We start from the raw sequence: 24726 nt of genomic DNA on the forward strand, positions 1-24726 counted from the left end.
TGGCCTGAGGGGTCTGTTGTGTGACGTTGCCTTTCCCTTTGGCTCTTGACATGTTCTATAGTCTTTCCTGGGGTGTCCTTGGGTTCTTTAATAATATTCTGTGGACTGGGTGTTGTCAGGTTGTCGCTCCACGGATTTCTTCTCTTGGGATGCCAGAGGGATATTGTCCAGGGTTGGATCTGGGCTAGTGTGTTCAGTTCTTCGCGTACCCCTTGTTGTGGTCCTCTTCCTGTAGGCTTGTATTTGCAGGCCTGGTCCGGGACTCCTCTTCCCGCTTTTGCTTGGCTGGGTTCCCCGCGGGGGTGCTCCTCTCATTCTCCTTTTCCCCTGCGCCGGGGTTCCACTGTCTGTGCTTTTGTTCTGCTGTGGGGGGCCCCCTTTATTTAGTTGCAGCTTTTGAATAGTGAGTTGGTGGGGTGGCCAATCGACGGCTGTGGTATAATGGCCAGGGGCAATACTCTCTCTTTCTCCTTTTTGATGCCTGTCGTTCTTGTTAGCGTCCCCCTGGTGCGGGACCTGCTTCACTGTGCCCCTGCTTCTTACGGCCTCACGTGGATGTGTGGTGGGGAGGAGTGGGGGGGTCCTACCCCTCTTCTCCGTTCTTTCTAGTGTGTTGTCTCTCCGCCCCCCTTCTTAATGCTGCTTACCTGGGGGGGGCCTCGCGTGCCAGGCTCATCTTCCCTGGGGTGTCTCCCTCTGGTTGGAGTGTGTGGAAGTGTATTGGGGGTCCCTCTCTGGCCGCGTGCGTCACACCTCTCCCTTGTACGTGTCCCGGGATCTTGCCTCAGCCTCCTCCCTTGGCAGGCTTTGCCTCCACGGGTGCGCCGCTGTGCTGGACTTTCAGAGTGGCCCCTGCTCTGTCAGTCAGAGCGGTCCACCCTTGGCTCTGTTGTCCGCATTGGCGTTTCTCTGTGGCTTCACTCCTCCACAGGGTTGCTGGCGGGTGCTGTTGGTGGGATGGCTCCACGCGGCCGCTGAAGGCTCTCCTCCCGATTGCGTATGCCCAGAGGAGGTCACGTCCCTCGGCACAGTTCGGATTGCTGCTGCTGGGGAAGGGGCAGCCCCGCTCAGCCCGCGCCCTCACCCCGCCGTTCTCCGTTCCCGTAGGCTGCGTTCGGATACCCGGAGCTCTGATGATCTCACTGGGGGGGTTTGAAGATGCGGGGAGGGTGTTCCGGCTCCTCTGCTCAATTATGTTGCATCTATTGTGCTTATTTTCGGCAGCCGGGGCGGAGAGCGACTCAGACGCGTCTCCTCGCCCCGGCGGCCATCCTGGAATCCCTGCAACTTATTTTTTTAAGGTAATTTCACTAGCCCTGTCTGCACATGCCAGACTCCCTTAAAAAATATATTAGCACCCAGAGCGAGCTTTAGGGTTATTACAGCATTAGGCACTGTGTTGGGGGCAGGCTTGGCTGGTAACAAGCGTCCCCCCAAATCCGGTGCTTAATGCTACATTGTTCACATTACTAAGCCGTAAAAGGCACATACTCTACTGTTCCTGTTACATCATGGAAGGGTTAGTGCGGGAACAGCTCTCTTTGTTTACATTAAAGGGCTTTGGTGGCACATGCTCTATTCTCATGGTTTGCATTTATACAGCAGTATAGCCTCACCTTTACTGTTGTTGTTCGTATCAAAGGGGCAGCGTAAACAAATGTCTATTTCCATGGTTTATATTAATAGCGCAGTGAAACCATGTCTCTACTATGAAAGTTTACAAGAAAAGGCAGCAAAAGCCTCTTTTTGCGCAAATCCAGTCTGTAACATCATGGTGTATGCTCAATATTGTAGGCAAAGAAAAATAAGGTGGGATCCACCCTATTAAGACTGGTGCTCTCAGTTAGCCCTAAAATAAGGGCTGTACACTTTAGCTCTATTAGTTCTGAGCATGCGTCAAACTTCAAATTAAGTATTCAAATTCTGAATCGTTTTCTTAAAAGATGTTTATTTTCACATCTCTTAATTATTCTTTTCTACTAAATATTTTACTTCATATTCAGTGAGGACAGGCATAAAATACTGTATTTCTTTGCCCATGATAATTCGGTCCTTATGCCACAGGACCTTTATATGACTGGTAGCCCTAGGCTAAAATTACATCAATTAATTCAAGTGAACTGAAATCTATTAACGAACAAGCCGCACCACGTAGTGCACCCCCCCTTCAATCCTTTTTGTTTTTGCTCAATATTGTAGGAACAGTTTATGCAGCTATCGTTAACACTGAATGGGCAGCAAGGCCTAGGTTCCAATGTCATGGTTTACATTGTACGAGTAAGAAGTTTGGAGCCAGTCTCAAAGATAGTTTTCAGCATTGATGGTCCAGTCCAACCCCAGGCTCTCCTGTCATTCTTAGCATTGCTAAAGCATGGAAACCTAGCTGGTTTATGCTGAAGGAGATGTGGAGGCATGGCCTCAGTAACTTTTTGCATTGATGGTTGAGTCTTTAAAGTAAACACTTCTGTAGCACTAGCAGCAGTGGGAACGCATAAACCTGCAGGAATGCTATCGCCCACATTAATTGTCCACATCCTCACAATCTGTCATATCATCAGGATTACTGAAACTTAATGCCCACTCTGAACATTGTAACATCATCAACCTCAACAGTCCCCTTACCTCACGACCAAGCGTACGGGGTACACGCCAATTCCCAGCTGCTGGTTTTCAGGGACGGTGTAGGTGATGCGTCCACTGTTGGTGGTCGTCTCCATGCCGAAATGGATCCACTTACCCGAGAGGGGCTGGACCATGATGTACACATCAACCTGAAGAGATAGCAAAGGGTAGCACGGAGAGGATGAAAGAGTGTTTGTTGTGTGCTCTAGTATAGAATTGCTGGCTTTGCAGGTAGCATATGAATTTTGGCTGCAGATAGAGGTATACGTTTGCTTGGTATTGGGGATGAGCATTTGCATTGGCTGTTGAAGTGGTGTAGGAGCATTACCCTTGGGGAGGTGCTGGTGTTCTGGTTGAGGACAAACTTATACGAGTACTTGCTATGGGTTATAGTGTAGTATTTCTAGGTGTAAGGGATGATGCACACTGCTGGATATGTTCGCTCTACACCCTCACCTTCTCTCCAGTTAGAGTAACCACATCCAGTGGTCCGTACATGAAGCGTCCAGTCAGAAGCTGTGGTCGCCCCTCCAGAACAACAACATCACTGGAGCGATGATTGGATGTCACATTCTGTAATGAGAAGGTCAGGTCAGAGTAGAACCTCTATTCCTGTGACAGGCGGCTTTTGGGGTCTTAATGTGCTTGCACATACCCGTATTTTCACAAGAGTACGCTTCCGCTGCCACCTCTCGCGTGGTATAGAAGGGCTGTAGACTGAGGTCTCCTCGTACTCTGTCAGAGCAGCAGGCTCCTTCTCCATCACCTGAAGGCACAGAATGGGGTTACAAAAGATCAGGATTGTGGGTCACAAGCCAATCAAGACAAAGTGAGAGCGGTGTTACAAGGTATCTCACCTCTGTGTGATTAAACAAAATGTATCCAACACAGCTACCGTTTTGTTGGAGTCGTTTATTAGCAAGAGGGACCTTGCTTTAGATATGGTAATAGGGTAGTAGAATGTGGCCCTTTTGGAAGAAGGGAGTCACTTACCAGATTTATGTGTAATACTTCTGAGAAACGTAGAGCAAATTGACATTTATCAACATAATGGTTGAACTTCCAAATTAATCACATACTTTTTGATTGTGACCATTTGGCTATCGCCCGACATTTGCCATCTATACGTCCGACTCCTTTGTCAGAATGGTGGGTTAAGTTTTGGTGTTTCTTGGCTATTGACAAAATAGCTGGCTTCTTTGCAAATACAACACCAACATTTTTTTGAACATATTCTACGCTTATTGGTTTTGTAAAATCCAATGATTTCCCAGCGTTCACTTACTTAAGGCAGTTTTCCTTTCATTATAGAAAGGGGAAGTTGGCACCAAAACGTAACACCAAGAATGTATAGTGGGATGCAGCAGAGATTATATGATCTTATAAATGATGACAACTAATTATTTTAACCAAGCTGTGTGCCTTAATGGGTGAGGGATTTCTGACTTCTCACTGGTCTGTTGGTGTCTGTTAAGATGTACATTTATTGAAATGTATGTTTTGATAAACCTCACCAAGATGTATTTGCTTTATGCATCAAGTGTATCGATTTATTAAACAGCCACTGCTGTTCGCTTTCTTGATTATCTTAAATACAATTTTATATATGAAAGATAGACCAAGCAAGAAAGTTGGAGCACAGCAGGATGGGGGAAAAGAGGAAGGTATTGGCGAAAAGAGGGAGAGGTGAGACGGAAGTACTGCCTCAGGCCAAATATATGAACGATTTAAAGAGTATGCGGACAATCACGCCAGAACAGTGCTTAGCTCTTACATTAGTGCTTAGCACTGAAAAACGTTAGATTGCTTATCAATACTAATCCAGGTCTCCCTAAAGTAAGGTGAGTAGTTATGTCTAAAGAAGTCAAAGTAAGGAAAAAGTTACTTGCATATGTTGTGATCTGTTTTTTCACTCTTTGTTCTTCACTTTTTTGGCATGGCTGTTGCTAGAAATGGTAGCAAAAGTACATAGTGAAGTCAGGGAGAAACGTATATCTCAATTCTGGTCAGTGTAAGTTCACTATTCCCCCACTGAAGCTGCTTCTTTACAATCACTGATAAGAAGCTTAATGTAGCTCAGCCAAGCGCCTGGGATTGAAGTGTAAATCGTGGTATATGGAGTAGGGCAAACAACTAAGAGTACTGCAGTTGCACCAAAGGCTGCTTCATGTCTCTTACTCGCACACGAATTGCCAAAGAGGGAAGATTTCAAAGCAGGAAAATACGTATACCGCCAGCACGTGCAAGAATGGAAGCCAATGAACAGGTCTCAAAAGGACTGTGTTGGAACCGATTATCAATCCTAGAATTAGTGTCTAGAAAATGGTAGAGGAAGAAAGCATGTAGAGTAGCTTAAGTGAATGTCGTTCAGATAACTAATCCGTGAAGAGGTTCCTGACAATACTAAAGCTTTTTCAGATCTTGTTTAAAAGGTCCAGCTGTCTTGTGGGAGGAAGGCTCTTTGAATGGAACCCTTTTCAGATATAAAGGGGAGCATGAAGACCTACCCTCCAAACGTCATAGGGAACAGAGCCTAGTAGAGGATCTGATGTCTTTGTCATGTTCTATGTTCTATTAAGAATAATGTATTTCTGGGGGGGCGATGTTGCTCCGTAGCCAAACTGGTGGCTCTCTTCTAGAGCTCATGCACCTGGCGCTATCCAAGGGCTGACACATTCTTTCCCAACAACTTTGGTGTCGAACTGGAAGCTACCGCTGAATCCTCTGTGTGCTCACCTATTAGGAGATCTTTTCCTGACCTTGCAGCGGCTTCTGCTCTCTGAGAACGGGAACCTGAACTTTTGGTGCTGAATGCCGAGGAACGGGTAGAGAACGCGCTGCACTGCTCGCCTGCCTGTGAGGCCCGACAACAGCTCGTGTGCGCTCAGTGCCCCGCGACACCCCCTGCCTGGGTGCTGGGCTGCTGGAGCCCCTCCCCACACCTGGGTGCGTGATTTCTGCCTCCCGGGAAGACCCAGCGGAGAATACACAGCCGTCCCTCTGGATCGGGGGCAGCTGCCCGCTGCAAACTGCAACAGGATGCACAGTGCCGGAGGAGAGTCCCTCCCGAAAACGTCCTCCACACCTCATCCTCCTGGAGGGGAGGGCCACCCGCAGGACACCCTCTGCTCTTCACTTCCCTGGTGGCACAGCAGCGACGAACGTTCTGCGAAGGCGGTCGGGCCGCCACTGGGCAGACGGCCAGCTGCACTTTCTCTGGTGATACCCTCCTGGCCAACTGGCAGTCCTGGTGTAAACCCCAACTTCTGCACCACGTTCTGTGTACTCAAGACTTTGCTGTCACCCCACCCAAACAGAAGATCGATTGGGGGTGCAATGTTTCCTGGTCCTCATACAGCCTCTGATGGTTATAACCACATATACAGATGCCCATGTTAAGTGGCACAGCCCACTTCTAAGCAAGGGCCATTCCCTCTACATCACCTGCGCCCCTCTGCAAACTGTTGGATCTTGGCTGTACTGGCCCATCGCCTGGCTACATAGAGCCCTGTCCTCCACTACCTTGCCCGCCTGGGTGCCGTATACAAGGTACTACACCTGGATAAACTACACACCAGTACTGACCTAGCTGAGTCGTCTAATATCATTGCTGGTCCTGCCACTTTCGTTCTTCACACCTGCCTGAATACACAGAATGACCAAAGGGGGAGCTAATAATCAGCGCTCCATGAATCAATATACCAAATCTGCACCTAGGATCGTTGCCATGGCCGCAGCGGCCGCCGATGTGGAACCCAAGGCTGTCCTGGCGGAACCCTCTATGGCCCAGCGCATGAAGGCGTGTATGCAAGAAGGTTTTGGCAAAGTGCATAGCAAACTTGACGATATGACCAAGCACTATAGACTCTCATGACACGCATCGATAAAACAGACCTGCGTTTGTCGGAGGCTGAGACGAGAGTCAGCACGGTCAAGGACAGACTGTCCACCATGACGGCGGAACTAGCTACACTTTCCAGGCGAGTACTCCAGGTGTAGGAGAAGAATGACTACTTGGGATCGCAGTCTCGCCGTAACAACATTTGCATCATTGGGGTACCCGAGTGTAGCTCCGAAACCTCCCTTGAACTCTAGATTGAGGCCACTCTACAGCCACTCCTAGGTAACCCCTCACTGTCACCTTAATTTGCGGTTGAACGTGATCACAGATACCTAGCTCCCAAATCAAAGCCAGGAGCTCCTCCATGACCCTTCATATCCTGCATTCTTACCTACTGCGACCATGATGAAATCCTTCAGGCAGCCCGGGAACAGGGAGACGGCATGTTGGGCTCCAACAGAATACATATATACCCAGACTTCTCAGTGGCCCTCCAGCAAGAGAAGAAGTCTTATATATGCTATGTTATGTGGAATATGCTATGTTATACCCTGCCAAACAGCAGGTTGAATGGAGCAATAACACTTTCTTCTTAACTATACCCGATGAAGCTATGACATTTCTCGACAAAACCTTACTAGCAACTTAGACCCTAGACGCATTGCTCATCAGCGGTGTCTGTCCTTTATTGGCCAAACATACCTATACTTGTACCCTCTCAGAGATCCTGTTGTGGGGTCTATCTGGTCGTCCTAATCTGCCACCACTGTAACTCATTGTATGAAATATGTTGGTAATTGTCCTTGTTTCTGTATACTTAAGCCCAACGATGGCCCAGGTGAGCCTGTGCACCAGCCTCCCCATGGCAATGTTGCGTTCAAAGTTGAGGGAGTTACCTATAGGTTATCGCCCCATTTCTGTCGGTGATGTGGGTGAGGGTTGGTGGGATTGTTGTAGTTGTTCTATAAATGACAAAAGCATTTGGTACACGCCATACACAAGGGCAAATAAGATCTGAGTACTGAACAAACTATTGAAACGGGGTGCAGGTTGGTTGAAGTCGCTGAGGGTAAAACATTTACACAATTTGTATCGCAATGGGGGACACAACTGTTTTAGCTGGAATGTTCGGGGACTGGGTAACCCAGTCAAACGCAGCAAAATGCATTTATATGTGGAAAGACACAAAGCTAAACTCCTCTTTTTGCAAGGAACTCGTGCCCTCTCTGCGATTTGTAAGATTTGCTAAAATCTGGGGAGCACACCGCTTCTATACAACCTATTCTCCTCACAATCTAGGGGTGTCATGATCCTGATCCACAAGTCCCTCCCATTGCAGTGCAAACACTCCAAAACAGACTGGTTGGGTAGATATGTCCTGTTATATGGATCCCTCGTGGGTTGAGAGTTGGTATTGATGAACGTCTATGGCCCCAACGTAGACGATCCTCAGTTATACAGGGACGTGATTGGCGACCTTGATCAGTATCCATTGATACCGATAATATGGGGAGGCGACTTCAACACCATTCTGAACCCATGCTTAGATAGATCCACCACACTCAGAGCCTCTACGAGAGTGGCCTCTGTTATCAAAGACTGCATGCTCTCACTGGGACTTGTAGACGCTTGGAGATCGTTACATGTGGGAGATCGAGCCTATTCTTTCTATTCATCAGTACATGATTCCTCTTCCCGTATCGATCTGTTGCTCATTTCAGATACGCTCCTGGGGGGAGCTTGCAGAGGCACACATGCTGCCCGCAACTTTTCTGACCATGCTCCAGTCACCATCACTCCAACATTCCTGGCACTAGCTAGGCCTTGTAATACCTAGAGGTTTAAGTTTCTAGCACTACAAGACACTGCATTTGCATCTACAATCGATGAACATATACGACTATTCTTTGAAGAAAATGTGGGTTCTGTGACTTCGCCTGGTATACCCTGGGAGACCTTCAAAGTCTAGATTAGGGGAATCGCTATGTCCTCTGAGTTTGGCGTTCTCAAAGTAATCCGCTGGAACCTAAAACAGTGTGAGGAGACACTCAAAGAACAGGAGCAAGGTCTAACTTTGGTCCCCCCTTCGGCCACACTGATACAAATTAAAGAGGCCATCAACACCTTCAGACTGAAAGCAGAACGTGAGGCGAAGTTCTTCAACCGCCCACGGCCGCTAGGAGATATGGGGAGGGAGACAGACCAGGCAAACTACTTGCTTGCATGGCCCGCCAAGAAAGCGTCAGCGTATACATCTTGGCCTTTACCGACGCTGCCGGTGCTTCAGTCCACACACCTAACACCATTAATGAGGTATTCACAAAGTTCTATACTGACCCTTTACACCAACAAAGACACCTGCACGAGAAAACAGATCGACAGATTCCTCGACGCTCTACCGCTCAGCCAGCTTTCCCACAACACTAAAACCCTGCTAGATCTCCTAATTACCCTCACTGACATTACCCATGCCATCGATCTCCTGGACACCAGGAAAGCCCCAGGTACAGACAGCCTCACGGCTGAACTATACAAACACCACAAAGAAACTCTTGCACCCCACCTCTTGCCGATGTGGCAGGAGTCTCAAGACCCGGTCACTCCCCCCCCCCCCACCATGTGTGAGGCGGTCATCATGGTTTTGCTCAAACCTGGGAAACCGGCCGACTAATGCGGGTCCTAACGTCCGCTTTCCTTAATTAACACTGCCAAAATACTTCCCAATTGACTAATGCCAGCCATGCAGCACATTATTCATCCCGACCAAGTGGGCTTCATCCCGGGCAGGTCCGTGCCTCTCAATCTGTGAGGCCTTTTCAAAATTTTGGCACAAATAGATCCGAGGCCCAGGCCATAGCTGCCATCTTAGATATCCAGAAGGCATTCGATTCTGGGTCTTGGAAGTTCATGTACACTATTGGCGGGTTGCGGGTTTGGCTGTGGGATCCTAGATGCCATCTCCCTCCTTTATGCATTACCAGTGTCTAGGGTCCACAAATATGGGTTATCTCCCCAGTTCAAGAAAAGCAGGGGTACACGACAGGGGTGCCCCTTGCCCCCCCCTTGGTATTCGCTATTGTCATTGAACCCTTATATGATTCGCCTAATACATAGTCACCGGGGGGGTCAGAATGTTGAAGGACCTGCCAATAATCTCACTCTATGCAGACGATGCGCTGCTATTTATCCGCGACCCAGTGGTACACCTGACACCGTTATGTAAGACATTTTGGCCTTTGGAGAGATTTCGAGCTTCAGAGTAAACTGCAGTAAATCAGAACTCTTCTCCCTCACAGATGCTACTAAACCACCTACAGAGGTTTAAGTGGTCCTCAGAAACCATTCGATACCTGGGGGTGACTATTGCATGATAGTGCCCCTCTCTACACAGACATAACTACATGAACTACATGGTGCACCTGCGAGTTAAACTTGCCAGCTGGTCCCGCCTATCTTTCACAATTGCTGGAAGAATAGCACTCCTAAAGATGACGATACTCCCTAAACTTCTATACTTGTTCTTAAATGTACCTTTGTGGACTGGCGGGGCACTGTTACAAGACTTGGACAGCGAAATCAACAAATTTGTCTGGCACTCTGGCGCAGCCAAATTGAAATGGGAGACGATGACTCAACCATTTGACAAGGGAGGATTTGCCACACCTAATTTCAGTATGTATTGTATAGCGGCACAGGTGCAGTTCGCTGATCAATGGTTTAGAGATGTCCTTCCCCCTCCTCATGTACAACTCGAGAGACTCTCGCCGGGAAACAGATCTCTGATCGCTGGTACTCCCACCGGTGGTCGTAGAGGATTGCGATTTCAACCCCACTAGCATCACAGCACTGGCCTGGCGTAATATCTGGAGTGAACTCCGCGTTTCTGCTCCTTTTAATGAGGACCTTCCTCTTTGGAATTGCGCCCCCTCTCTGCCGCAAATAGACTCCAGATCCAGTAATATTTGGATACGACATGGATTTTCTACACTGTGGTCGATGTTCATAGAGGGTAACTTCATCCAATCCTCATTCCTGAATGAATGCATGGCCAATCCTCACAATGGCTGCAATATGCCGGCCTCCGCAGGGCTTCCAAGCAGTTATGTGATAGGTTCCCAGTTAAACCAGAAAAAAATACCCTATGCTGGGATACGTGGTGGCTTTGGGAGTCAACCGCAGACATGTCTCATCATTGTACCATCTGATCCAAGCACACTACACCACCCCACACTACAACGCACAAACTAAATGGGCCGCAAACCTCCAACTAGATATAGATGATGACCTTTGGGCCTATGTGTGTGCGCAAACAAACACAGTATCATAAAATTCCCGATTCAGATTGATACAGCTTAAGGTGTTGCATCGCTATCACTACACCCCAGGTCGGCTTTGGTTGTTTGCCAGGGACGGTGCCGGGGCATGTCCACGCTGCTTGCTTCCCAACACCAAATACTTCCATGTGATATGCAATTGCCCAGACTCCCAACCTTCTGGGAAGATATATGTGCAATACTGTCTGAAATGGTCTCTAAAACTGTTGACCCTGTACCCCTAACGTACCTGGTCCACATTTCCTTCCCCCCCCCATCTGTAACTTTGTTCAAATATGTACAACTGTGTCTTCTATTGGCCAAACAATGTATTCTATTAGGATGGGCTAGTCCACACCCCGCCAATAAAGATGATTGGTTGAAAGATGTGGTCTGGCCAAATGACATGGAGGACCAGTGGGTGCATATGCAACCACCCCAATCCCGCCCCATTGATATTTGGACTCCACTTAGATCATATCTCCTGCACAAAATGCCAACACCTCCATCGCCAACTGGTCCACCGTCCATATGAGCTACATCCCTGGGCTGCCTGGTGTCCATACACATAAGCTAAACCAGCCCAATCCAATGTTTTACTCTCAGTCTTGATTACTGACTGATACTACCTGAATGTAGAATGTAATTGTCAACTGACCTGATGTCTGTCAACAATGCAATTTCTCTAAACCTATACTATGTTTTACCAAGTGTGCCAATAAAGAAAGTATTTAAAAAAAGAATAATGTATTTCTATTCAATATTTCTATTCAACAGAGATTATTATCAACAAATAAGAGGGGTTGCCATGAGTGCCAGATATGATCAATCTTTGGAAAACATCCCTATGGGACAATTAAAAAAGAACGCATGCAGTATCACTAACAAAGAAGAAACTGAGCAGCATGTATTTTTATGGTATTGGTACATTGATGACATTTTGTGTGTTTTGGAAGGTTCAGCCCAGCTAGAAGCATAAACTAGTAGAAAATACTCCATCACCCTGAAAGTTGAGCTCACTTGTACCCAAAAGCATGCATGGTATTACATTTTGGATTTGGAAATCTTCATCAGACCAGAATCTGGAAACAAAAACTTTCCAGAAACCCACAGTAGTGATTTCGGCCCTAAATACCATCAGCAGTCATAGCCAATCAACTATTAACATCCCAAAAGGGGAATTTATCAGAGGTAAGCAGAATTATTTTGAGTTAACAACATTTGAGATAGAAAGTAAACTTATTTTGGATCGTTTCAGAAAATGGGGGTATAGTCCTAAATGTATCCAAACAGAACCGGCTCATGCAAAAATAAACGACAAGCCAAATTAGTGATTCCTAAAGACGAAGTTAGAGATCTAGTTGATAAACAGACCAAGCTCATTACACATTACTCAGGGGACAGTAGGACGATGCAGAACATTTTCAGAAGATCAGGCTCTTTTCACTATGTAGCTGAAAGGCTTATATTCACATACTGCAAAGCAAAAACACTACAAAATATGCTATGTCACAATTAGGAGCATCACAGAAGGGACGTGATTAGGACAATGATTTCAATGTGGTACGTGCACACTCTGCCAGTATTCACTTAAAGTTACAACATATGAAACACCCAGCAAGTTTCTACTAAACCTTTCCTTCCTTTGTGGTGTACGCGTTAGTCTATCCATGTTCCCATTACACTCTTTATTTGATAATATAAACATTTTAAATGTCAATTTATCAGACTTCTTTGTGTTTCCCTGTCTATTTCCATCCTAAAGCCACCAAAAACAAATATATAAATGTAACCAAATTTAAATTACAGGAGCATCGGTGCATGGTATAAGACAAATGAGATACGAATTTGATTCTATGAGAATTCAATTTTAACCTTCTAAAGAAGTAATAACGTGGTGCAAATGGGGAGTTGATATGATGGTCAGTGCGTGTATTTATGCAGTCTCTCAAAAGTTCTCATGTTTCTATTTTGTATTTGTCTTCTTTCTGGCATCTGAATCAGGAAAGAATTAATGTTTATTTTGTGTTGCACACAATTGTTGACGTGTATATTTGGCACATTTATTGAACCAATCCGGTTGCCCTGATGAAGCGCATGGCACCAAAGACATGTGTAGGCAGTAGATTGATAATTAGTGATACGTTGTTTCTGTAAAGTGAGGCATACCAGCCTCATAGTATTGATTTGTATTGCACAATTTGATTTTTTATTCATCTTCTAAATATGGAAATGAGACAAACACAGTTTCCCATTGCAGAGTTCACTCAGGAGGATTGTTCTGCATTTGTTTGAAACTTAAGATATTTACAGAGGTAGTAAAGGGCCATTTTACTCCCAGGATATTTCATACAAGCAAAACAAGAAAGATCACTTTACACTTTAGCACAGGGATTTGGCAGAGTTCCTGCTTCCCACAGCAACCAGTATGTCGCGGTCAGAGAACGATGTCAAGAGTTTGTGCAACCATGACAACTTCAGAATCATTGCCATTAAATTCAGCAATTGATGGTCGTATTGGAGAAACCCTGTTCAGAAGTTGTGTTCTTAGACAATCACCCAATTATGATTCCCCAAGTAAACGTAGAAGCAGTGTTATGCTTTTACTATCGTTGCATACCAATTAGTGCTTTTAAGTACATCAAGAAAAAAGGAAGTAATTGCAGCGACCAAGACAAGATCTAGATTAAACTAATTTGTACTATGCCAGTAGGGGTAGAAATATCAAGTGGCAAGCTATTAGCCAGGCAAAAAAAGTCACTTGACACATGGCATAAATGCTAGTTCTCCACATGCATACCGCAAACTATTTCTTACTTACCAAGAATTAATTATCTGGCAAGTACAAATTATGTGACTTTTCAGTGCTATCTAACTGGAAAAGCTGCAATCCTTGCAGCATACATTCCAGTGAATGTGGAATGTGTCAGCCAAAGTACTGTTATGAAAAATCAGATTAGAACAGATCTCTTTGGTGCAAGCACAGTTGCATTGGCTCCTAGTAGAAGAAAGAACAGTATTTCGCACCCAGAATCTTGTTGGCAAAAGTAATTCAAGATGCATTCTAACACTGCATGCACGTTCGTCAGCCAAGCATTGTCTACATGCTTGCTAACCATTCCCCCCCTTCAGGAATGTGCGCATAGAAAAACATTCTTCTCTAGCCAAGGAGCAAACATTTGTGAATAACTCCAGTTTCCATTTGTGTCTTTAACCACCTCAGATTCAAGAATATAGTGCAAGAGAAAGAGACTGCAGGAAACGCTACGACAGAGGAGCAGGTGGTGGAACTGGACAGGGAAGCTGCAAGGAGAATTCAGGTGGGAGACAGACTGGCGCAGAGCCTAGAGCTTCACCACAAGACCCTAACAGACACACTTTGACAACAGTAGGCAAGACGTTCGACTACATGGTGAGGGAGACAAAGCAGGGAAAAATAGGGAAAACCCAAGGCGAGTTATAATTCAAATCAGGACCAAATCGGGAGAAATAGTGGGCACACAGGATCAGATTAATAAAACGTTCGCGGAATTCTATGGGGAATTGTGTACAAGTGAAAGGGGATACGTGGAAAAGGATGTGGAAGACCTGCTGGACATAGTTCGGCTAACAAAACTAAGGTGGGGTTATGAGGGAAGAACTGGAGGCCCTGATAGAGGTGGGGGACATCAGAGGGGCAATACGCTCCATGAGGAAGGGCACAGCGCCTGGTATTGATGGGTTTCCAATAGAATTTTACTCAAGAGTTTATAAATCTCCTAGCCCCATGGCTCAAGAAGGTATATGACGAGGCTTTTGAGAAGGGGAGCCCCCCAGAATCCATGAGGGAAGCCATAATAACAGTGATCCTGAAGGAGGAGAAGGACCCGCTGGACTGCATGTCATACCGACCCATATCTTTATTAAATAATGATGGGAAAATCCAGGGGAAGATCCTGGCAGCCAGGATGGCGAGGGTAGCTCCGATATTGGTTCACTCAGATCAATGTGGGTTTATTGGGGGAAGAAATACGTCCGGTAACATCAGTCACCTCCATCACGTCATGGATCATATAAAAATCACAAAAAAAGGACATGGCGATTGCCTCCTTTGATGCCATGAAAGCGTTTGACTCGCTGGAGTGGAAGTGGCAATTCTCAGTGCTGAAAGAGTTTGGGTTTGGGGGAAACATCTGTAAATGGCTGGGCCTGTCATTCAAAAGTCGGTAGCGATGGTAAGAACCAATGACTGGGACTCGGTAGAAATGGAAACTAAGCAGGGGGACATGACAGGGGTGCGCGGCGTCGCCAACACTACTTGCTCTGGCCCTAGAATCCCTGGCAGGGTTTCTACAACAGGAAATCATAGAAGGGGGGATCGAAGCGGGGGGTGTGAGGCTTATAGTATCACTGTATGCTGATAATTTACTTCTATATGTGAGCAATCCACGGGAAAATCTCCCAACGCTACCAATATTGTGGAAACATTTCAGCATTTCAGGCACATGTCAGGCTATCGAATCAATAATGAAAAATCATTGTTGTTCCCTCTGGGAGGGCTACGGGAATATCAAGTGGGGGGACCTACCGGTGGTGGGGATAAAATGGGAGACAGTCATTCAAATATTTGGGTAGACAGATATTCCACGAGATGGAAGAAACTTTTGTACATAACATGGGGAGGGCACGATCGAGAATAGGTGACTCGGTACAGTTCTGGAGGGGCCTACCTCTCTCTTTGATGGGAAGAGTGGCACTAAGCAAAATGGCGATCCTAATGAGATTGCTTTACTTCTTCACCAACATAGCCTATGTGGTGACATTTTTTCTTTCTTTAAAATGCTAGACAGCAGAGTGGGGGAGCTACTATGGAACACGGGGAGGAGGAGGGTGACCTTAGTGATACTACAAAGACCAAGGACAGAAGGTGGACTGGGCCTACCCGACTACGAGAAGTACTTCATAGGAGCGCAGTTGCAAACAGTGTTGGAATGGGAACAACCAGGGGAGGGGATGGGGTGTGGGAGGTCCTGAAGGGGCTTGTGGGAGGCTTGCCATCACATATGAGGGGGGGTTGAATTGTTATGCAACCCAATGGGGAATAAGGGGACTACAATTGTGTTCGAGGCAGTCAGAGCGACATGGAGGAAATATGTTCAGAAGAAGGGACCCGGAGGGTTTTACGGAGGGAATCTACCCTGGGGGGTAGACCGAAAACCGCAGCAAGAGGTAGGGAGAACAGGGATACAGAGGCTCCAAGGGAAGGGATGTGAAGTGGTGGGGGATCTGTTTGCAGGGGGAAGCTGCCGATGTTCTCATAATGGTGTAAGAAGTTTGAGCTGCCAAGGGGCCTATTTCTGGCATACGGAGCAGTAGTTAGGAGACTAGCGGAAATATGGGACGTAATTCCGGAGGAGCCGGAAACGAGTACGCTGTTGCGGATACTACTTGAACAAACAGGGGGTAAAGTGAGGGTCTCACGCATCTATAAAGCCCTACAAGAGGAGGAACCTAGAGGGGAATTGAAGGCTAAGGAGAAATGGGAGGTGGATATGGGGTACTAGATTCCAGACACTAAGTGGATAAGAATATGGGAACAGGTCCAGAAGGTGTCACAGAATGCCCGATTTCAATTGGTCCAATTTAACATCATGCATAGAACATATGTGACCCCAACCAGATACAGGCTATGAAAAAAAACCTTGACAGACTAATGTCCTAGGTGAGGTAGGGGCCTAGCGGGATTCTGGCACACCATATGGGGCAGTGGAGTTATAGCGATCTACTGGGATTAGGTAATTAAAGGGGTGAACGAGTTACTGGGGACAAAACTGGAATGCAACCCGAGAATATGCATTTGGGGGATCCTCCCTGGGGGACAGAGACACAAAACATGGAATAGGATGGTACAATTACTACTGATATTAGCCAAACGCTGTATGGCCATTGCGTGGAAGCATCCACAGGGACCAGCAATAACGTTGTGGCAGGCAGACACCCGTAGATGGGGGTAGTTGAACTGGAAACATTGCGGGGAGCGATGGCTGAGGCAGAGGGGGATGGAATAACAGCAGACGAGCCAGTTGTTGAATGACCGGGCAATATCCAATGACCTGAAACCACCATTAGGTGCTGGACAAGGAGGAGGCGAGATGAGGAGGGAAGGGGAAGGAAGAGGCTATTATAAATGAGGGGGAAAGCGGGAGGGTGCAAGAAGGTTGATATAGGATATGAGGTCTCATGGGAATCGGTCGGGAAAAGACAAAAGAAGGAGTGGGGGAGGGAAATGTTGGACTTGTTTTTGTCTGCTTGTTTATGAAAAATGCAAATAAAAAAGTGTTTTAATAATAAGAATTTAGTGCAACACCTCTGTTTTAGTAGTTAGCTTAGCAACATAAAGTAACCCTGGTGAAAGAGCACATACACATAAGTAAACCCTTTAGCAGCATCAAATCCCTCCTCCCTCTTCTATCTTGGCAAGTACATTTTATTTCTGAGGTAGGCAAAGCGTAATGCATTCACCGATCATGCAATCAGATGTGTACTGTTCATTAGAGGGCAACAAACATCATTGCTGGCTCAATCTTCTGATTTTCTGTCATTGGGTACATCAAATACTAATATCCAGAGCCTGCAGGTTAATCAAAATGGGGCGGTGAGAGAGATCTGTGGCCGTTATAGAAAAGATCATGTCATATAGGCCAGAAGAGGTCTACACTGGCTCCCCGTTAAACATCGGATCATGCAAAAAGTACTGTCTATTAATTTCAAATGTCGCAATGGAGTGGCAACACAGTATTTGTCAAATCGTCTTACCACTTTCGTTCCTGGTCTTTGTCTATGAGCCCATGATCCTTCAAAGCTATTTCAGCCGAGATTTAAACTAAAAACCTTTGGAAGTACCATGTTTTAGGGTCAGGCGCCAACCTTGTGGAACACAAACTCGCCCGAGCTTCAGCAAAAAACCTCCCTTACAGACTTTAAAAGGGCCATTAAGACGATCTTGTTCAATATAACACCTGACTAGTCTTTATAAATAGCCCAAGCTTCTCCTCCATTGACTTTCGCAGATTCTATTTGCTTCTTGCTGTGTTCTCTATTTTGTTTGTCTTGTCATGTTCAAGCACTTTCAGGCCCATGGGCGACGTAGCGCTCTACAAAAATTAAATCAATTAATCTGATAATTTGTTGTAACTAATATTTGCTGGCTTTGTAACTCAATGGGAAGGTAAGAGCATAGTGCAGGTCACCCCAAACACATAACATACAGGACAGTTATGGTAGGCAGCTAATGTTGTGGGATGTGCCAAAAAAGAAGCAGTTTTAGCAATCATGGTTTTCATTTCCATATGCATAGGGGCAAGATGTAATATCTAAATCCAGAGGCGTTGCTAAGGGGGGGGCTAAGGGGGTTGTAGCCCCTGGTCTTTTGGTTGTAGCCTCGGATAGAATCTCAGGAGCTACAACCAAAAGGCTAGCTAGCCCCCAGTCCCGACAGTTCTGACATTAGCGTAGCCCCGGGTCTTTTCCAGACATAGCAACACCCCTGTCTAAATCCACAATACTATTTAGTTACACATTCTTAGATTTCACCAGATGGGGTACAGCCAAGTTTTGGGCCCAATCCCAAAATCTATAAGCCAATTCAAAAAAATAACCAGGCTTGAACATCACCATCTTACTGCCGGCCTAGGCCAGACATCATTCCTAGCCAGAGAGAAACAACATCAAGGCCATCAAGCTCCAAGATGGTGGCTGGTCTTCCTTCTAACTAGGAGTTGTGGGTCACTTGCAAGCCCAGCATAGCCCTTGTGTAAGCTTCTGGGAGTCATTGGCAGGAAAAGAACATTCTTTAGCAGTTTTGTTTCAGAGATCCACCAGGCAGGAATCACTGAAAGGATTACGGTGATAATGATGGGCTTGGCCTGATGTTCTGTAGACACCCAAGCTACTCCTTACTGATAACGCTCAATGGGCCGAAACATGTTTGGGGAGGCTTGTGGTCTCCTGCAGAAGGGTATGTTTGTTTGTTTTATTTGTATGGCGCACCAAACCCGTAGGTAACTGGGCGCAAGCAATGCAAGTAGGCTTTAGGCTTAGGTTCAGTAGTTCAGGCTAGACAGCCCCTTTTTGGGGTGCGACGAAGCCCGATTTGCATATAGTTTTTACCCTTTTGTAATGGCTTGGCAGGCGAAGAACGATGGTCTAGAGGGTTGCCCAGAGCGATGCCAGATGTTATGATTAATTGTAAACCTTCCAGCCATTACCGCTTGTTTTCCTTTAGTCACCCATAGTGGGAAAAGATATGCCCAGACGTGGGTCCTGCGCCTGCTGGGTTTAGAGACAGAAGCTACTCCTCACTGATGATGCCCAATGAAGCCGAAACAGGTCTGGAGATGCCTGTGGTCTCATGCAGAACGGATGTCACCTAGCAGTTCGGGGTAGACTGCCCCTTTTGGAGTAGGACCAAGACCGACTTGCATATAGTCGTTTTGCTTTTGCAATCGCTTGGCAGGCAAAGACCGACCGTCTGGAGGGTTGTCAAGAGCAATGCCAGAGGTTAAGATCAATTCTAATCTTTGCAGTTATCACCTCTTTGGTTTTGCAGGAATCACTGAAAGGACTGAGTGGCCAATGATGGCCTTGGCCTGATGTTCTGAATTATTAATGTACTTGAAACACAGTTTGCAGTGAATTAAGCATATATTGAGTCTTAGCAACAGTTCAGTACTGGCACAAGAGATTATCAGACAACGTGTAAATGTAGAAGGGTCTCCAGAATTGTTTGGGAACATCTGTGACAGTCCCCTACCTCTGCTGAGGGGCAGGATTTTGGGTGGGAATGGGTGCCAGGTGCCATATCTGCCGAGTGATGCTGAACCCAGAAGGGGTACCACCATTCCCCAGGACTAAGGTAGGAGGACTATCATTAAGTGAATGCCTCCTTAAGAGGAGCTGAGAATAAAGGCCCAATGGTATGAGTGACCATGCTCCCCATTGTGAGGAGGCCTACGGGTAGCAGGCTCCTTGAGAACTTTACTGCAGCCGATAGGAGCAGTGAACTTGCAGCGCATGAGGAGTTGCTCCTGCTGTAGCATTGAGAGAAGAGCAGCCTGCATGAGGACGGTGCTCTTGCCAACATCCATGTTATGTTAAAGGATATTTATACTGCGCACTAACACCTCCCGAGTGATCCCCTGGCACTCTGCTGGATCTGAAAAGCAAGAGGGAAGGTAAGTTAGTAGGACTGAGCGGGGAAAAAAGCCCAAGAGAGCTGTGATGTGCTGTGGCAGCTTCAGTTCGGTTTACACCGTTCGCTGAGCGTAGTTGCACATTTTCAGTCAAGAGTTGTCATGTGCTGTTGTGCGAGGCTATGTTTGGTTTGTATCGTTGTTGCGGTGTAGTGAAGTTTGTGCAGTTTGTTGGGCTGTAGAAATATGGTTGTGCTTTGTTTAGAGTTTGAGAGGTGTAACCAAAGGGATGAGTTTTTTTGTGGGGTTGTTTAGTGGTGATATTCTATCGTACCCCCTATGTTTTGGCCACCTGTGGCACAAGTCCCTGCCAGTGTCGTGCATTGTGGTGTGGTAGGGGTCTACCTCCTATATTATTTGCAGAGTTTCGGATTGTTTGCAGGGCTATTTAGTGGTGATAACTCCTCTACCTCCCCTGTGTTCAGTCTAATCGATGTCTACACCACTTTGTCCCCTGGCATATCCAAGTGTGCAGCCAACACTGCCTCCCTGGGCCCCTTGAGTGTGGGGGCCTCTTCCCTGTGCCCTTGAGCTCCCTGGGCCCCGTGATGTATCTGTTCGGTTGTCACTCTTTCCCCTTCAATTCTAATGCCCTCTGTCTGTGGTTCAATTTAAGACGCTCCTATCTCTCTCTCATTAGTTTCCGGTAGGGCCCTCTATGTGAATGGGTGCACCTGGGTCTCTCTCGCACTCAGGGGTCTCTCTACTTACCTGTGCTTTGTGGTGGTCAGGCCTACTCCCTCTTCTTGTCGTTTGTGTGTTCATTCTGTGGGGTGTGGGTATTGCTCCTTTGTTTTCGTCCAGTTCTGAGTTGAAGAGCCAGGTTTTTAGGCATTTTCTGATTTTTAGATGGTCCTTCATGAATTGTATTTCTCTCGGGATGGAGTTCCACATTTTGGCGGCTAGGCAAAAGAATGCTGATCCACCACGTTTTTTCCTTGTGTATGGTTTAGGTTCCAGGATGATGTCGTTACTGGATATGAGTGTTCTGGTCGGCTGGTAAATGGTAATTTCCCTTTGTAAGAATTCTTCTCCTTGGTGGTGGATTGCTCTGTGTGTTATGCACATTGTTTTGAATGCAAATCATTTTTTGACTGGCAGCGAATGTAGCATCTTTAGCGCTGGAGTGATGTGGTCCCTTTGTGAGAGTTCGAGAAGCCCGGCTTCTGCTTTCTGTATATGTTGCAGTCTCTTCAGTAGATAATTCGGCATTCCGAGGTATAAACCGTTGGCGTAGTCCATCCTGGACAGGATGAGGGAGATGATGGCCATTTAGGAATGGTAGAATCCTTCTGATTGTGTGCAGGTAGAAGAAGCATTTCTTGATTATTTTTTTTTACTTGTGGTTCTATGGTTAGCTCGTTGTCCATTAGGAGTCCAAGGTTTTTGACAACTTTGAATGGTGTGGGTGATGTTCCTAGTTCTGTGGGCCATGGGATGTATTGGTTGCTGCCTTGGTGTTAGGATATAATCATGATTTCCGTCTTGCCTAGGATGACGGAGGCTGTTTGTGTTCATCTATTCGTTGAGTTCTTTGAGACAGTCTATTAGTGTTGTGTTCTCCTCTTGCACATCTTCGATTTTGTAGATGATTTGGGTGTCATATGCGCAGTTGTAGCAGGTAAGGCTGTGCCTTTTGATGAGGTTGATTAGTGGAGACATGTAGATGTTGAAGAGGAGTGGGGATACGGAGGATCCGTGGGGTACTCCACATGTGGTGTCCTGTGGTGCAGATCTGAATGGTTTAATCCATACTGTTTCTGTTCTTTCAGATAGGAAAGATTTAATTCAGAGCAACGCTGTGTCGATGATCCCTATTTCTTTCAGTCTCTTGATGAGGATGTTGCAGCTGCCTGTGTCGAACGCTACAGAGAGGTCGAGTAGTATCAGTGCCGAGTTTGTGCAGGAAGCTATGTTGGTCTGTAGGTCATCCCAGATAGAGAGAAGTGCTGTCTCTGACCCTCTTATGGGCCTGAAGCCGATTTGTGCCTGGTCCAATAGTTGGTGGTTTTCTACGTGTTCCAGTGTTTGTTCGTAGACATAGGTCTCTAGTAGATTTGCTGGATAGGGAATGTTTGATATTGGTCTGTAGTTAGAGAGGTTTTCCACATCGCCCGTTGTATCCTTGAGGTGTGGTTTGATGTATGCAGATTTGAAAACCTGCAGTACTCTTCCTGTTGAGAGCGATTGGTTTTAAGAGGTTTCTGTGGCATTCCAATGGTGTGCCCTGACTGATATAGATGTCTGGTGGGCAGGGGTCCATTGGGGAGCCTGCTTTGTTGCTTCGTTTCACCAGCTTGAGGAATGTCTCTCCTGATATTTTGTGAAGCTTTGCAGCTTGGTCTGTGGTTCCAGGGTATGTGGGGGATGGTGCATGGTCTGGTTGATTGATCTGCTTTGTATGATACGATGTATGTCAGTGGTTTTATTTTTAAAGTTATCTGGGAGCTCATTGCATAGTTTTGTGAAGGAACCGGTGTGTTATTGAATGCAGGTGGATTTCTCATCTCATTTATAATGTTGACCATTTTTTTCTGGGTGTTGGTGTTTTTTGTAGTATTTCTTTTTGGCTTTGAGAATTTCCTTTTTGTAGGGTATTCCAGTTTCTTTCCAAGACTGCAGGGAGCTTTTGGAGCTGTTTGGGTGCTTTAGCTGGTAGTTGGATCACTAACGGTATGATGAGGTGGTTGCTCCACAGAATATGTATTGGTGGTGCAGCTGAGATCAGTTTTTTGTTGGCGAAGATTGCATTGAGATTGTGTCCTGCTGTGTGGGTGTCGCTACCATCTGGTGTAATTTCATTGTCTCGAGCGGCTTGATTAGTGAGTTTGCATTCTCTTCTTCAAACCATTTGCTGAAATGCCAAAGGATTATCAGGTGATCGTGTTTGATGGCCAGATTTGTGATGGCTTCTATGAAGGTTGCGTCGTAGGTCTATAGAGGAGTATGAATGTGAGGTTTGTTTTTGAGTTTGCTATCGAGTGAAGGACGAGGGATTTGCAGTTTCTGATGTTCCGCGGGTCATCTGTTTTTATTTTCAGGTTTTCTTTGTAGGTTATTGCAAGTACTCCTCTTTTTCCTTTTCTGTTGACCTGTGTGCATTTGAAGTTGTCGGGTAGACAGCTGTGTAGTGTGACTTTGTACTTGTCATCTAACCAGGTTTCTGTGACAAATAAGATGTCTATTCCACCGTTGTAGAGTAGACCGTATATCTCTGTAGCATGTTTGGGCATTGATCTTGCGTTGATTAGATTGCAGTGTATTTTAACAGTGTTTTGTTTTGTTGTTGGTTTTGTTTTATGGTGGTTTTGTTGGCGAGTTTCCTCGTTACTCCCAGAATGTGTGGTGTGTTCAGTACGGTCTGTTTCGTCACAGCGCGTTGTGATTGGTTAGCTATGAATGAAACTGGAAATTACTATCGGAGCCGGAGGACGACGTTGGCCCCCTGCAAAGGCCCATGACAAGATCACCATTGAGGACCCCTGTCTGGCCCGGTCAGGCCTCTGTAAGCCGCCTGCACACCAATACTCTGCAACAGTACATGCCGACTCACAGCTGAAACACTTTCTTGTAATGTGCATGTTGCAAGCCCTAACTGCCCATTCGGCTAACCCCCCCCCTTCACCAAGCCCTACCATTCTAGTCATGGTGCCCACATCCCTAAATCACTAACCGTCACTGGCAAACACTGGGTTTCCAAACCCTGCAGTGGACACGCTAGAAACCTGTGGCTCTCTGTGTGCACCATTTCCTTAAACTCATGCCCTGCTAAACGACTACCGATCTACATCCACTCCTGGCACAGATATCACTCCCTGCATTCCAACTCTGGTGACTGGCCTACCATCCTTCGTAACTGACCTACCACTGACCCCGTCGAATCGCAACTTTACAACCTCCAACCTTGACATACCCATGCTGCTAAAAGGAGTACTAATCAACGGCAGGTCACTGGTTCATGCCCTTGATATCACTGACCTAATAACGGCCTTAACCTATTAGCCATTATAGAAACCTGGCTGCATGCTGCATCGAAATCCATTCAAATATTCGGGAAAAAATACTATGGTGAGAAAACGGCAAAAACGGCGTAAGAAAAAAAACAAATGGAAAACATGTCGATCAAGGGGAGCGGGGGTTGCAGGGGTGTCCCCCGCTCCCCTTGATCGTGATTCTGGGTCTTGGGGGTTATAGGGGTGTCCCCCGCTTCCAAAAAAAGGAAAGCAGGGGTCAAGTAAATGTGCTTCAAGGGAACCAGCGTCGCAGGGGGATGGCGGTGGTGGCGGCACACTTCACTGTGTGCTGCCAGAAGGTAAGTAAGGGAAGGGGGTGGTTGGGTGCTGGTAGTCCAAAATGGCTGTGGGAGACAAAACCGAAAGTTATTTTCGAAGAAATTACTTTCTCCCTCAGTCATTTCGTAATCGTATATTTCTCAGTAATCCTGTTGCAGCAGGTCTTACCCTTTTCCTTGCCATTCCTGATAGTTACACTATCTTCAGGAAAAGTAGATTGGACTCCAACGAGGGGGGGCGGGGGGGCATCATCGGCAAACATTCTGAGGAATTGATGTCAACTAAATGGACCCTCTCCTACACTGCCACTTTAAACCTTCATTTAATTTATATTTATATACCACCCTTACTACTGCTCAAGGAGGATATTTCACATCTCCTCTCATGTGCAGAAACAAATATGGCAGACTAGCCTACATTAGGCTTGG

The 24726-nt window shown here is 46.3% G+C and overlaps 1 protein-coding gene across 2 annotated transcripts in view; it reads right to left on the minus strand.

Moving 5' to 3' along the window:
* Positions 1 to 24726, minus strand: part of PITPNM1 (phosphatidylinositol transfer protein membrane associated 1) — an 875847-nt gene that overhangs the window by 151694 nt on the left and 699427 nt on the right. For both annotated transcript variants that reach the window (XM_069628971.1, XM_069628972.1), the window contains exons 18-20: positions 3278 to 3388; positions 3079 to 3195; positions 2623 to 2771 (exon numbers count right to left, since the gene is read on the minus strand). In XM_069628971.1, coding sequence (XP_069485072.1) covers positions 2623 to 2771; positions 3079 to 3195; positions 3278 to 3388 — 377 coding nt within the window. The remainder of the gene's footprint in view (positions 1 to 2622; positions 2772 to 3078; positions 3196 to 3277; positions 3389 to 24726) is intronic.

This window comes from Ambystoma mexicanum, chromosome 12 (assembly GCF_040938575.1).
Source record: "Ambystoma mexicanum isolate Mex_15411 chromosome 12, UKY_AmexF1_1, whole genome shotgun sequence".
Classification (NCBI taxonomy): Eukaryota; Metazoa; Chordata; class Amphibia; order Caudata; family Ambystomatidae; genus Ambystoma; species Ambystoma mexicanum.